At 32.3% G+C, this 15640-nt stretch overlaps 1 protein-coding gene across 1 annotated transcript; it reads right to left on the bottom strand.

Annotated features, from left to right (window-relative positions):
- Positions 1-7581: 7581 nt before the first annotated feature.
- Positions 7582-14630, bottom strand: IRE (AGC (cAMP-dependent, cGMP-dependent and protein kinase C) kinase family protein). The gene is made up of 17 exons (XM_012988858.2): positions 14059-14630; positions 13849-13916; positions 13557-13733; positions 12239-13465; positions 11811-11983; positions 11456-11705; positions 11237-11329; positions 11013-11153; positions 10824-10916; positions 10159-10354; positions 9979-10064; positions 9422-9510; positions 9249-9300; positions 9120-9176; positions 8826-8996; positions 8677-8760; positions 7582-8278 (listed from the first exon to the last, which is right to left on the bottom strand). Exons 1-17 carry the CDS (start codon positions 14396-14398, stop codon positions 8207-8209), a joined length of 3369 nt encoding a protein of 1122 aa, XP_012844312.2. The 5' UTR covers positions 14399-14630; the 3' UTR covers positions 7582-8206.
- Between the last annotated feature and the right edge of the window lie 1010 nt (positions 14631-15640).

Genomic DNA, 15640 nt, shown 5'->3' with positions numbered 1-15640 from the left:
AGGGTGAAAAACTTGGGGAAGAAGGCAATTTCCTTGTACAATTAAAATCCCTTTACTGCGCAACTTCGGAGTCTCGGACGGGGGTCTCACAATTTGCACTAAAACTGGGACGGGGGTCCCAACTTTAAATCTTCTGAATTTTGATATTTTCACTTTTGACCCATATTTTTGCCAAAATTGCAGTTTTGACCCCATACTTTTCCAATTCTTCAATTTGTACCTAAAATACAATAAATCAACTTTTTAAGCACCAATTATCGTTAAAACACACCAAAAGCTCAAATAAAAAGATACGATAAAGTGTAAAAATATACACTTAACAGTAATCGTAGCGGAGGTTTTCCGATCAACAGAGTTTTCAGATATGGATTACAACTCGGTGGTTGTCAAGGGGGCCATGGGTACAGAAGCTTTCGGATTCATAAGCTCATAAAAACCCTATCTCTTCGTACAAATTCAATTCGATTTTAAAAAAATATTTTTTATCACAAAAAATATTTTAATAAAAAAAATCCTTCAGCTATTTTACAAAAAAATCTTTCAGCTATTAGATTGGAGGTTGAAAAAATTAACAATTTAATTTTTTATTTTGAACCCCGAAAAAATAAACACAATAAAAAATGAAATTCTCTTTATTATTCAATTCAGGGTTCATTGTGAATGATTTATTGTGTTTTGAGGGTGCAAAATGTTATTATTATTTTTTAATGGTGCAAAGTGCCAAAAGGCTCTAATGTAAAGGTGCAAAGTGCTATTATTATTTTTTAAGGGTGCAAAGTGCCAAAAAGCTCTATTTCGAGAGTGCAACGTGGGATTAAGCCATAATAAATCATATATATCTGATCAGTGTTCTAAAAATCGGCCGAGGCGGCCGATTAATCGGTCTCCGAGGCGGAGACGGTTGAAAACCTTTACGATTTTAGTGTAAAGGTTTGAAAAATCGGTTTTTGACTGTGAGGCGGTTTTAGGCGGTCTGGGGCGGTCTGACCTTTAAGGCGGGTCAAACTTCGGTGACAAAAATCGGTCAAAAATCAATTTTTTTTTCCAAAATAAAAGTTGGGATTTAATAAAAAAAAATGAGTTTATGCTTTATTTTGTTTATGTTAACTATTATTGTTAAAGAACTAATGATGTGCCAGGAATATATGTAAATTCATAAAAATTGCCTTTTTTTTTTTTATTTTTTATAAGGATATTTATGTATTTTGATCTTATTATTCTTAAGCTTTTATTATGTAATTAGGATATATACATGATGGAGATATAACTATGTTTAAATATCTTTTTATATATATTTTGAGTATTTATAAATAATACCTACAAATATATTATATTAAATTTTAGAAACCGATTTATTTCTAATTTATCACCGAACCGATTAATCGTGAATCGGTCCCTGACCGCCTCCGACCCGATTACCGCTTTTTACAACCTTGTATCTGATACATATGCATGAAAAAGAGATATCCTAGCAACTTAGCAGAACACTATGTTTTAGAAATTTTGGAACCAAATAAAAAAATAAATATTAAATGCTAATTTATATGAACCAAATAATTATAGCATTTATGTTTAGGGGTTATTTTACATACCCCCTAGCCACCAAATAAACTAGGGATAAACTCAAGCCCAAATCATCCTTTGACATACCCCCCTGGAGAAGCGAAAGTACTATACTACCCTTATATGCAATTTTCGGCCAAACTGCATCAGCATATATGGTCCTGCATTTATCATTTTTCGCTGATTTATTTATTATTATTTTCTTTTTTTTTTATAAACCTGTTTGTTAAATATATATATATATATATATATATATATATATATATATATATATATATATATATATATATATTTTATTTTTAATTTTTTTTAAAATTAAAAAAAATTAATTTTTTTTTTATTTTTTTTTAATTTTTCTTTTTTAATTTTCAAAACAATATGTTTACAGTACTGAAAATAACTACATGTAACTTTAGTACCTATAGTAATTCATAGTTATGTTCGTTTTTTTCCCCATGTTTTTAGTCAATCAATTGTATACACACACGAATACTGACTTATACAAAATAAATTCATAAAACCCCAACAAAAATTTACAAATTTCAATATTTTTATTATAAATCACATCAGAACCAATAAAATACAAATCGAAAATACACAAATATACGCATATGTAACTACATGTTACTATAGTAATGTATAGTAATGTACAGTAATGTATACAGTCTGTTGAACAAATCAGATGTAACTTCAAAAAAAAAATTTGACACCTTCAAGGAAAGGATCAATGGCCTTTATTAAGCTGCAATTGCAAAATCAAAACAAAAAGAAATTACTTTAGTGCAAATCAACAAAATTTGAAGAAAAACATCAAAACACTCAAAAATCAACAAACACTAAGAGATCGAGAGATAGAGAGAGAGGTTATTGCTGGGAAATGCTACAAATTTTAAATCAAACATACAGTGACTCCTCACCCCCTCGCCTCCTACCAAAACCCTAGACGCCGCTAATAACCACCCACGGTTCTGCGCGCCCACAAATGCAAAAAAAATTTAGAAATAAATCTGAAAATATAAAAATAAATGAAATTACCATCAAAATATAGATCCCGACGAGAGGAATCTAACGGTGGGTGACCCGTCAAATTTCGACGGGTGGAACACAAAATAAAGCTCCGGCAAGACCACCGTCCTCGAATGAAAAAAAATTGCAGAAACAGATCAGCGCTCGAAACTGAATGAAATCACCAATAAAAGAAGGAGCTCGACGAGAGGAATCCAACGGTAGTTAAACCATCGAATTCCGACCACCGGAGAGAGAGTTATGGCTCTGGGAAGCAATTTCGCCTGTGGGAGGTTTGTGGAGGCGGGATTTTGAATCTGGGAGAAGAAGAGAGAAACCGTGAGTGGCTAGGGTTTAAAACTGATTTTAGAAGGGTATTATAGGAACTTCAGGGTAGCCCAGGGGGGTATGTGCAAAATATTTTCGAAATGAGGGGGGTTTCCCCTAGAGTGTAATATACTTGGTAGTTAGTTCTATATAATTTGGAAATGAGGGGGGTCTACAAAATAATCTCTTATGTTTAATATTTTAACAAAAATACTAGTATTCACCCGTGCGATGCACGGGGTGGCATATTTTCAACTGAAAATACATTTCTGAAAAATAAATTTACGCATATATAAATTATTACGCTCATTGAATTTAAATACAAAAAGCGACCAGCAATATTGAAGCATCATGTTCTTTATAGTTACATCATAAGAATAATATTAAAATATTAGTATATCGTCAAAAATAAATCTTAAAGATAATAAAATTTGCACTGAGCATCCTAGGGACATGATTGAAAATAACATCGCACGGGGGAAATTATATAGAGAAGAAACACCTGCCAAAGAATAAGTTGTTAAAAAAAAGACATGTTACATGAATAATTGGTAAATATGAAAATATTCACTACCTTCAAATTCGATAATAATTGGTAAATATGAAAATATTCTCTACCTTCAAATATTCTCTACCTTCGAACGTATAAATTTATTCAACTATATTGAAACAAAAAACCCAATCTTTTAACCCATAACAAATCATTTAAAACAAAATCTTAACAAAGTTTACATTTATTTGTTTAATTCATTTCCATTGTTTAACAAAGTAAGATATATGTAAACCGGTGATGCTATTAGAATGTATACGTTCGAAATACTATTAAAATTTGACAAACTTTTATAAGGATTAAAAAAATGGATAAAAAAATAAGGATTAAAAAAGCTACTTATATTTTACTAAACATATTTTTATTTGTGATTCAAAATAAATATAAATATTATCATAATAATGTAAACAAAATCTTTGTTTTTTATGACAATTGCTATCAAAATTTCTATGAATTATGTAACATATTAGTATAACGATAATTTGCATTAATACCAATTTATTAGCTTTCATGAAATACCTCATGACCAAGAAGTATATCATTATTCTAGTTTGCATCATTATAAATGGTGATACACATTTTATACATTCAATGGCAAATAGTGAATAGTATAATTATTGTATTATATAAAAAATAAGTCACATTATTATATAATAGCAAACATTCGATATAAAAACAGTTATAAAATAGCGAAAATATTGGAAATTACTAATTACTATATCTTGTTAATATCTATATTATAACAGCAAAAAGTCAAATTATTATAAAGAAAAAACAAAATAAAGGGCAATATGGCATTGAAAAATATAATATTTATCTACCGGAAAAGAATTTATTATGTAATGATTTTAAATCAATCTCGTTTCTATGAATGTTGACTAATATATTTCCTAAATTTTATATTAAAATTTTTAGCAATAAATATGTATGAAGTTTTTGTTTTTAATTTAGTGTGTGTGTGAGTCAAAAATAAATTCTTAAAAAATAGTATATATTGATTTTAAAAGAATCTCATTTTACAAAAATTTTGTAACGTAGAAATATACTACTATTTTTAATGTACGTATAAATATAAATAAATATATATATATATATATATATATATATATATATATATATATATATATATATATATATATATATAATTTTCTTCAGCTTTAAATTTGAGCACGACATATTTCATAAAACAATAGACACAAATTATCAATTTAATTATAATAATCAAGAGCAAGATTAAAACATAAAATAAATTATAAATTAGAATGTCCTAACGCTATTAAACTCCCAACATTAAACAAATTTCATCAAAAGAAAATTCTAACAAAAATTTCAATGAAACAAAAAAAAAATTTTAAGGAGTAAATCTTCTTCTTGACTTGCACAATGCACTTCAATGACGTTTTTCTTGGGATAAACAAAAATTGCGTGATTTTTCCACGAATAAATCTCAAAGAAATCTTTTTTTTTTTTGCCAATGTATCCAACAACATCTCCAAATTGCTTGGATATGTGCTACACGGAAATTGATCAATTAACAACATATTATTAATTACACATTAGTTATAGAAAATATAACAAAACAAAATATGAATATAACCTTTGATGTTTGAACTTTCAAGATGTAGTCGCACTTTTTGCAAATTCATAGAACTTTTCCATATCCGATATCAGTCGCGTAAAATACATGACTTAACAATGTCCATATCTACAGATCATTAAAAAAATGTTAGAGATATATACTTATGTAAAAATAACAAATAATATAATGCAAAGTTAATTTGGAGCAAATAATTATCATGTGCATCGAAACAAATAAATCATAACGATCTATTTTGTCGAGAAAAAAAATGTACACCGAAATATGAATTTCAATATAATTATCAGAAGAAAAAAACAGAAAAACTAAAAAGAGAAACCAAGAATAAAAAAATACTCCCTCCCCTCCCTCTCCCCCTCTCTCTCTCTCTCTCTCTCTCTCTCTCTCTCTCTCTCTCTCTCTCTCTCTCTCTCTCTCTCTAACTGGATTTTTTTTGGTGGTGATGAATTTTGTGGTATGAGATTTTATAGTTGTATTTATGCGATAAAAACGTAAATAATATGTAAAAAACAAAAATAATTAATTAACATTAAAACAAAGATTTTCAAGATTGAATTTTTGAATTTGAATTTTAAAATAAATTAAAGTACATGTTTAAATAAGGAAAACCCGAAACCAATATAATTAATGATATGCTTCAATTTTGCTAAATCACACACACACATATTATATATATATATATATATATATATATATATATATATATATATATATATATATATATATATATATATATAACTAATGATATCTAGAAATAAATTAATATCGTTTCTATAATTATAGAAATTATATATATTGTAATTGATATTAATTGACATTCTTGTATAAGATATTATGAAATATGGAAAAGATATAAATCAAATTAATACACAAAATAATAATATCTTATATAAAGTTGGTAAGTTTTAATTAATATGCATCTATTATCGGTAATTGCATTAGATAAATAATTAATGTGTGTATATTAATATTGTGATTATAATGGAACAAAAAATGCTACATTAGATATGAGGTGGATGCCACATAGATATGCCACATGTCGATTTCTTAAGCTATGAGGGTTTCAATTTATATATTACATAGATATATTTATTGTTTATAAAAAAAGAAACTCATTAACCAATAAAAATACACTATTTTGACATGTAGGAGAGATAAAATTTGAAACAAAAAATGTGGAATTGTTTCATTAATAATATGGGTGATTCTTGTAAGTGGGTTATTTTTGCAATTAATATAATATTGTGCATAAAATTTACTCAATTGTGAAATTATAAAAATTGCAATTAAGTCCTACGTTTTTTAAATCAAAATATTGTTTATAAAAAAAACTCATGAACCAATAAAAAGACATTATTTTGACATGTAGGAGAGATAAAATTTTAAAATCAATAATGTCAAATTAATTAATTAATAATATAGATGATTATGATAATTGGGGTTTTTTTGCAATTAATATAATATTGTGTATAAAATTTAATTAACCCAAAAAAAGAATTAACGTATTTATTATGAAAAAATGGATTAAAAAAAGAAACTAAATAACCAATAAAAAGACACTATTTTGACATGTAGGAGAGATAAAATTTAAAAATTAATTATGTGAAATCAATTACATAATAATATGGTGATTATGGTAAGTGGGGTTATTTTAAAATTAATAATAAAATGTGGACTCAATCTCCTCAAGTGGATAAATTTTATTGTGTATCTTAGTTTTATATATAATATAGATAAGTATAGTACTATTATGTTGGGCTTTATATATATATATATATGCTTCATTTTCGCTGATTTATTTATTATTATTTTTCTTTTTTCTTTTTTTTAATAATAAACCTGTTTGTTAAATTTATATATATATATATATATATATATATATATATATATATATATATATATATATATATATATATATATACACACACACACTAGGTATTTCCAAAATTTTGAGAAAAATAGGTGGGCTTCACACATATATTAAATAAAGTTTTGATCATGTGTATGTTTTAGTAGATAAATATTAACGATTATTAAAAACTTTCCATAAAGTAATTATACGAAAATTTGAAATTGGTCAAAAAAATTGATAAAAAAAAAAAAAGGAAAACAAATTGTGTGAAGCCCAAAATTAGATACATTTCATTTTCATCCCCAGGGTTTTGAAGGGTAGTGAGGGCATTATGTAAAGTATGCTCTTTTTTTTGCGGTAAAATTGTGACCAAGGAATGATATTGGTTGATTTTAATATGTGAAGAAGGTTAAAGATTTGATTGCATCTCCTTGTATTTACATAGCATAGGGATGAATCATTCCTAAGAAGCAGTCTAGGGGGGCTGCTCTTTCCCAATCCGAACCAGCGGAATAGGCCTCTTCCGGTCCGGGTCGGAAGGCTTCCTTCAGTGAGTATAAGTCTTTCAGATGCCGAATCTGAAGAAGCAGCTGCCACTAGGGAAAGATAAGTATAATCGCAAAGAAAAATGTTTGCGATTCCTCAATTTGTGGAAGAACAAAACCTAACATTGATAAAAAGCACAAATGAGAAAAATATTTGCATTCCTCAATTTTCAAGAACCAAATATTAATAAAAACTCACATGGTCTTTATACATATTGGCATCCGAATAGTATTATTATCGAATAACAGATCACAATATAAAGTGCTTCACTCTTTTAACTCATCGGACATAAATCAGATATTGACTTATTTCAAAACTAATATGGACATTCGCACTTTGACCGCTCAAAATTAACAAGACGATCGACAACCAATTTGCGGATTCATCATCGAAAAACAGTCATACCAAACAAATATGTACACACACACATAGACAGAGTGAAGGTGAGGGAAGATCTATAGTTGAAGTAAGATCTATGCAGTTCCTACAGTATTGTCTGTGTCCGCGTTCTAACATGCGTAGAGGATCACGTTTGACTTTGCTTCAACGGTCCACTCTGCGTTTAAAAATTATGTGGCTCTTATAGTTGACATATATAATCTAACACCACCTGGCAATTATCAAAGTCCATTTTGGCCATCATAACATCTTTCGTGGCAATTACAACACGAGATTCATGCTGTAAGAAGTAAAGCGTTGACTGCTCGAACGAAAGGTCTCTGCTTTTTGGGCATAATGTAAATGGTGTAATGGACTGTCTTGTTGTTCAGCCTGTACTCGACTCTCTGCTGTTCTTTGTAACCAAATCATAATTTATGGAAGCTAGTTGCGACAAATTCTGATGGAAGAAGAAAAAAGAAACAGACTGTTAGTTGATTCGTTCGACTTGACCTGTGAGTATAAATACGTTGCAATTTATCATTCACTCGGGGCATAAAATTTGTATGAGAATATTTGAATCTCGTTGATCTCCTTCTAAAGACACATAATGCAGAGCATATCGATATAAACTGACCAAAAATCATTTTGTGGCAACCTTCTATAGTTAAACCTCTTTAAATTAATACAGTCGGAACTAACATAATTTTCTTAATTTAGCGAAATATTAAATTGTCGAATTAATAATTTAATACATTTTTACCGAGTTGGGACCGGAAGAAAGTATTCTTTAAGCCAGGTTATTAATTTATCGAATATTAATTTATTGAGGTTCTACAGTAGAATAAAGATTCTCACCTTGAACGAGAAATTGCTGAACGAATAATTCATCTCGAGAGAAGGAGCACCGCTGAATTCTGCCAAATTTCCGCACTCGTCACCCTGCGTCCAAGGAACATATGTTATTCGTTGTAAACGCCAATCACATGAAAACGGGAAAAGCTTACATCTTCATCCTGTAAGTTGCTGTATGAACTGCTGCTGCAGGATGCGCTGCCGGTCTCTGTCAGGTCATCGAAATCGCTACCACCGTGAATATTCTCCTCTTCGAGATTCCATATATATCGGCTCATAAAATAGCTCGTATCGTGTGCCTCAGCTGAAGGTATGAACGTTGCCTGTGGCAGCAGAGAGAAAAATAGTGAAGGTTCTTTACTTAGTGCAAATTTTGCAAACTCGTGATTGAAGCGAATCTTGGTAGTGTGTGTGTGTGTGTAAATGGGGTAAGGAGTAGTTCAGACCTTCTGCCTCTCGAGAGTGTCCCAATTAATATCCTTGAAATAGACATGCCGTTTAACCTGAAAAGGGAATACGGAAAATTATTTTTTCGTATTATCAGAAACCTCTCTCTATAACTTACTACACATTACCTCTCCAGCCCCGGTGGCACCCAATCTCTGAACCGGATTTTCAATCAGCAACCTGAAGAGAGAGTATGAATGCATTTTCAGTTACAAGTAGAGAAGTTACAAATAACAAACATAAACGGCACAATCTAATTATATGTGTAAAAGAATGCGTAAAAGATATATACGGAACTTACTTGTTGATAAGATCATAAGCTTCATAGCTCATCTCATCTGGTATCTTGGGCCAGGGTATGTCCCTATTTATAATATTGTCAAAAATTTGCTGCATCAGACGAAAAAATTATCAATAAATTCATTGATCTGTAAGTCTTGACAAGAAAATAGCAAATTAATCCATCGACCGTTTTGATTTTACCGAAAAAATCTACAGCGTATAGAGAAAAAAATAAAGTCTTCATATGATTAGCACTAAGATTGAAGTAGGTAGTATTAATCTCTTATGGTGTAATACATTAACGATGAGCTGTTGATGGAATACTTTTAAGGATTTTCAGTTACTTTCTGCAAAACGGGCTAACTGATATCGCAATGTAAGGAAGAAAACTGAAGGAAACAACTAAAGGATGCGGAAAAATATTAAACCTCTGAAAATTTTGTGAATGTTTGATTCAGTTGTTTTTTAGCGCTCTACAACAATACAAGATATCGTGAAGTCGATGAATACAGAGAAATACGAGAAACAGTTACGGCATTCCGAGCCACAGTAAATGGACAGAAATGGATGGAATACCTGTGGATGTTCTGCATTAAAAGGTGGAATACCCACTAGAAGCTCAAATAGGATTACACCTACAGACCACCAATCGGCTGTCATACCTACAAAAAGAACATTATAACAGAGTAAATATAAGAAGAAAAAAAAACATTCATAATTTTGAGCATCCCGTTGATTTTAGATTAGATTTCAAACCATGTCCCATGCCGAGAAGTATCTCCGGTGCCAAATAGTCGGGGGTGCCAACTACTGAATGTTTTTTCCTCTCTTCTCTTTTCTGTGATGAGTGCACTCCTGCTTTTGGTGCGTCGTCCTCAAGAAAAGCGGATGGTCCCGATAAATCATCCGTGCTATCTATCAGACCAACTTTCGACAGCCCAAAATCTGTCAACTGTTATGGCACGAAACAGATTTACGACTGATTAAATGTCATACTGGTTGAAGTGTAGACATACTAATACTCCAAGGGTAAACATACTAAATGCATGAAAATAGATCTTCACTATTTTGAACACAATAATCTACTTAATTCCGTCATTAACTTCACCATTCGTAGTCTTTAAGAAACAAAGTAACATTTTGTTCTTGTACGGTCACTTGTCGGAACACTCTCTTCATATACAGTAGAATCTTGTCAAAGAGAAAAAGTTTGCATAAAGCTAATCCAAATATGTATGAAGTTATTATTGAAGTCAAAAGAAAGTGATTGTGGTAATACTGTACTCGACACCTTATTTTCTCATGATGTTTTTTTATATCTTACGGGAGCATGATTTTGTCAAAGAGAAATCGGAAAATCAAACGTTAAAGATCAGCATTTCACGCTTACTGTGTATACAAATATACTTTTCTATATTGACCTTGATGTGACCATCGGGACCTATAAGCAGGTTATCTGGCTTCAAGTCTCGATGAATGACATTTAAAGAGTGTAGATACTCCAACGCAAGTACCTGAAAAAAAAAGATACAGATATATTAATCTTTTACTGTTAATAATTGAGTATGTCGATGTACCAGAGTTAAGAAAATAGTAATAGAAATGCTTACAACTTCTGCGATATAGATACGCGCCATATCTTCCTCCAAACAGCCTAGATTTCTTAGCAAGGAGAAAAGATCTCCCCCGTTTAAATACTCCATAACCAGATAAAGATTTTCCCTACATGTGAAAGAATAGAAAAATCGGACCTGCTCATTGTTAGATACAATTAGTTTTATGTCGCATTCACTCTCAAATAAGACCGCAATATTTAGTTATAAAATCTGCTCACCACAAAAGGATTGCGAACCGATATTAAAATATCCCGTTCGGCTAAGATACTCTCCACTGCATTTTTGCGAATCATATCAGCTTTCTTCAAAACCTGTAAAGATTTGCTAAAATCAAAGTTCATTAAAAGAAAATTGGATCAATTAATTTCAAATGAACAGTCACATAAGCCTCGAAATTTGACAACTTGCATATTATGGGATGGATTATGGAGCCTGACCTTTATTGCAAATACGTCACCAGTCGACCTTTTTCTTGCTAGAAAAACTCGTCCAAAAGCACCTCTGCTTATAGGTTTGATTATTTCGAAATCTTCAATGGAAGTTCGATCTTTGGTACATGGATTAATAGGGCTTGCACGCAAACTGCGAACTGTATCTTCTTCTGTTGAACTATCCTCATCGGCCATGGAATTCAGTAAATCACCCTTTTCGTCGTCAATTTGCCCACACAGTAGTACATATTTCTCCCTGAAAAGGTCATAATCAACAAAATTGGAATCAAATACAAAATAAAATTTTATGCATCTATGATAAGGCTTGCATCACATTTCACGATTTAAAGTTCTAACTCACTGTATTAGTTTCTCTATGCGCCTCCCAACTGTCTCGACGACAAGAGCATCCACCTTCCTATCATGAATGGCGTACTTCAGGTCTTCCAGTTTCTCGATCATGTATTCCAAGGAGCTGTACTCGGTCCTGTTAAATTTTACTACAGATCGTGCAATTTCCAGGAGCTTAGATATCTGTCGAGTAAGTTCATGGTGTAATAAGTAAGCTAAACGACAAAAAGACGTTAAACATTTTTTTTAGAAAATCCAAAGTGAAGAGATACAAAATAATTGGTGAAACTTGTTTTACTGTGAAAATGACAAATTCTAATGATAGACTTGCACATAACTCCGAACGAAAATATAGCAAAAATAAATATTATTTATAACCAAGAATACGGAAAAGAATAATTCTAGCTAGTTCATCTGACAGAATGTATCGTAGACTACCTGCTGATGGCTTTCAAATTCAGAAATTGTCCTAAGTCCAGTCATCAAGAGCTCTATCTGAGTCATTCGTGGGGTTACTAAAGGAGAACGAGGCGTCAAACTCCCAGCCGACGATGTTTTCTTACCAGGTCTATTATGATCTCTCGCTTCACAAGTTGCATTCAGAGCATCCAATAAAAAAGAGTTATCAGCCACATGCACACAATTCATCATGTCTTTGGGACATTGGCAAGAAAAACTGTTCATTTTTTGCGACAGCCCATCCAAATCCTCTTGTACCCCTACTACGTCCGATGCTTTCGGAGTCCAAGATTCGAGTATTTTTTCAAGAGTCTCTGCAACTCTTTCGAGTCGTTCGTTTACAGTTAAACCCTTCAAATCACATCGGTCAACAATCGTACAAATTCTCGAGTGCTGCTCTACATGAACTATTGGTATTTCAACTTCACATATTCTGCAGATTAGCGAATCCTCGTACGCCATTTGGTGTTGGTCCCATACCCCCCAAGACAATCTTTGCATTTTCAAGGACTCTTCAGCGTGTTGAGAAGAGACGGGAATTTGCGTATTACAACGCAAGTCGTCCGATTTATCCTTACAAGGGGTGTCAACCGAGTCGTGGTCTTTCCTATTCTTTTCAGCAGCAGACGGAAGTTTCTTCCACGACGACATCTTAAAGCTTCCCGTAGATGATGCAACACTAGTTGCAGTATGAACCTCTTCCGTTACATGGTTTTGTTTGGTCATTGGAACGCTTTGTTCCAGTTCTTGGAACTTATAACTTGGCCTCTCGACACTTTCTTTCGAACCCAGCGATATACCAAAGGTACGCTCCGGGTATACACCGAGGTCGCTTAGCTGATGTGCAGCCAGCACATGATCTTCTTCATAACCATTTTCCTTTTGAAACTGAACTAACCGAGTGCAACGAGTGAGGATAAATAAAAGACGCGTATGCACCTGCTTCAGTATACCCATGGGTAACTCTTGACGCCGATCATCTAGATTTTGTACAATGCCTTCACACTTAATCCAAAATTCACCAGGTGACATCTTTGCACACTGCCTCGCTATTATCAATAAATCTTCCAAACATTCTTTCCAATCAGGATGGTATTCTGAAGTCTTCTCGAGTACGCTCACCAAATCCCCAGCAAAAATTCCTAAATCCGCATTAACTTCTTGTTTCAATTTATCGAATTTCGACCGTATCATTACCATAATTTCCTGTGACAAAAAAAATAATAATTGTATGTTATCACGAAATTGAAGAAAACACTGTATGTTATCACAGGGACAACATGCAAACTTAACATACTTCCATGCGCCCGATGGCACGAGATTTCCAAAACGGAAGTGGTCGGACACCTTTGGAATCAAGTTCATGAGAGAAGCTCTTAATGTCTGGTACTCGTCTTTTACGGCCACTTGTTAGACGTAGAATAGCCTGGAATCGTGGAGATTGCATTTCCTTGGCAAAAACGGCATGATAACCCTGCAAATAAGAACAACGACGTGAAGCTCGGCTACCTAATTCATTTCAACTAATTTACTACTATGAAAATCTCTACGAAATCACAAAACCAAATACAAGTGTAAACTCTGATTACCTCTGATCCCGATCTATTCGGCGAAGGTATTCTCAGCGATTTTGAATGATTCCAATGAACTCGTTTGCCTACAAATGGGGGAAGGGGAACCATTAAGAATCTCATTTACCAAAATTCTGAAACGATCGAATTCAGTAAATTCCATATAAATCATACGCAGACACGATTAAAAAAAAAAGAAAAAAAGAAAATAAAAAAAACAAATTCGACCTTGTTCGGCAGAAGCGGCAGCAAATTGTTGGGAGGGGGATAATTTAGGTTTTGTATCGGCTTCATCGTTTCCTCGGAGGAAATTTTCCTTATCGAGAGGCAGCGGCGCGGAGCGAGTTCTGATTTGATTGAGGCCGAGCGTGGAAGGCTCGATGATATTAGAGGAATCATTTTTACCTAAATCGAAACCCTCGTCGTCGCCAATGCTGGGTCTGCGTCTGGATGGAATCGGTGGGATTTTCCGCAGCTTGGTAATCGACGGCGATGAAGAGTTTCTGTGGTCGGACGGCGAATCTACCGGCGGCGGATTTGCTAGATCGGTGGTGCGGGAACTAGACATTGCGTGTTTGATTTCATCTGGATGATTGCATTTTTTTCGGAATTTAGAAACTTAGGCAGCAGCAGAAAAAATTGGATCTTAGGGCGGGGGTGAGAGGGAGAAGGGGGTGGTGGAATTCACGGGGTGAGATTTTCGCGGGAAAGAGGGGATGTTAGAGGAAGACACGTAAGGCAGTTCAAATCATTGTTTCTTTAAAACGTGCTTCCCTCTATTCAACCAAGATTTTGTCAACCTGTTTTTTAACAATAAAAAAGAAAACTAATAATTTGATTTTTTTTTTGGTAAATTTTATTTCTCCTTTGTACTTTGGTTCGATATCACTTTACCCTCTACTACTCTCAATTGCATTGATTTGATCCCCTGTACTTGAAAAATTGTCTCAATGTGACCCTCGTCGTTAGCTTTTAGACATTTTACATTAACATTGTTTGATCTAAGTCTGAAAATTACAAAAAAAACCATCCCTCCCTGTTTAAATAATATTTTTCTTAATTTAAAAACTTAAAAATAAATTGTGTTTGCCGTCGTGGACTATGCTTTCTCGTTGTCTTGATTTTTTTTTTTTAATAATTATCTAAACTGGGACGGGTGGTGTTTTTGTAGTTTCAGAGCTAAGACCAAACGATGTTAAGATTAAATGTCTGACAACTACCAGCGAGGACCACATTCTGACAAATTTTCAAGTACATGGGCGCAAATCGATGCAACGACAGTAGAAAAGAATAAAGTGATATCGAACCAAATTACAAGGGAAAGTGCAATTTACTCTTTTTCTTTTTATAGAGCGGTTTTATAAAATACTAGTATTGCACCCGTGCGATGCACGGATTGCACGGGTCAATTTAAAAATAAGGGGTCTTTAGCAATAAACCCCTTGGATGAGTAATAAATGGTGATATGTCCAACCCTTAAATCTTTCTTTGTGATAAACCCCTATAAATATTAATTCCAATACTACCCTTCTGAAATTAGAAAATCTCCTACCCAATAATCAATCCCAATAATACACGTCCGCTTTCCTTAAATAATGTCAAAATAATAGCAATTTTTTTCCAACTCAATATTCAAATTCCTTGAAATTAGCCAACTAATTAAAAAAATAAAAAATCACCTTAATAGGCTCCATAAAATCAGCCAACAAATAAAAAAAAATATCTTCTTCACGTGAAGATGAAGTTTTTTTGTCTTTTTTAATTATATTTTTTTCATATTTTTTTTTTAATATTTTCTTAAATTCTTTTA

This window comes from Erythranthe guttata, chromosome 13, assembly GCF_056151865.1.
Source record: "Erythranthe guttata isolate IM_541 chromosome 13, IM_541, whole genome shotgun sequence".
Taxonomy (NCBI): domain Eukaryota; kingdom Viridiplantae; phylum Streptophyta; class Magnoliopsida; order Lamiales; family Phrymaceae; genus Erythranthe; species Erythranthe guttata.
This window is presented reverse-complemented; position numbering and strand designations above follow the sequence as displayed.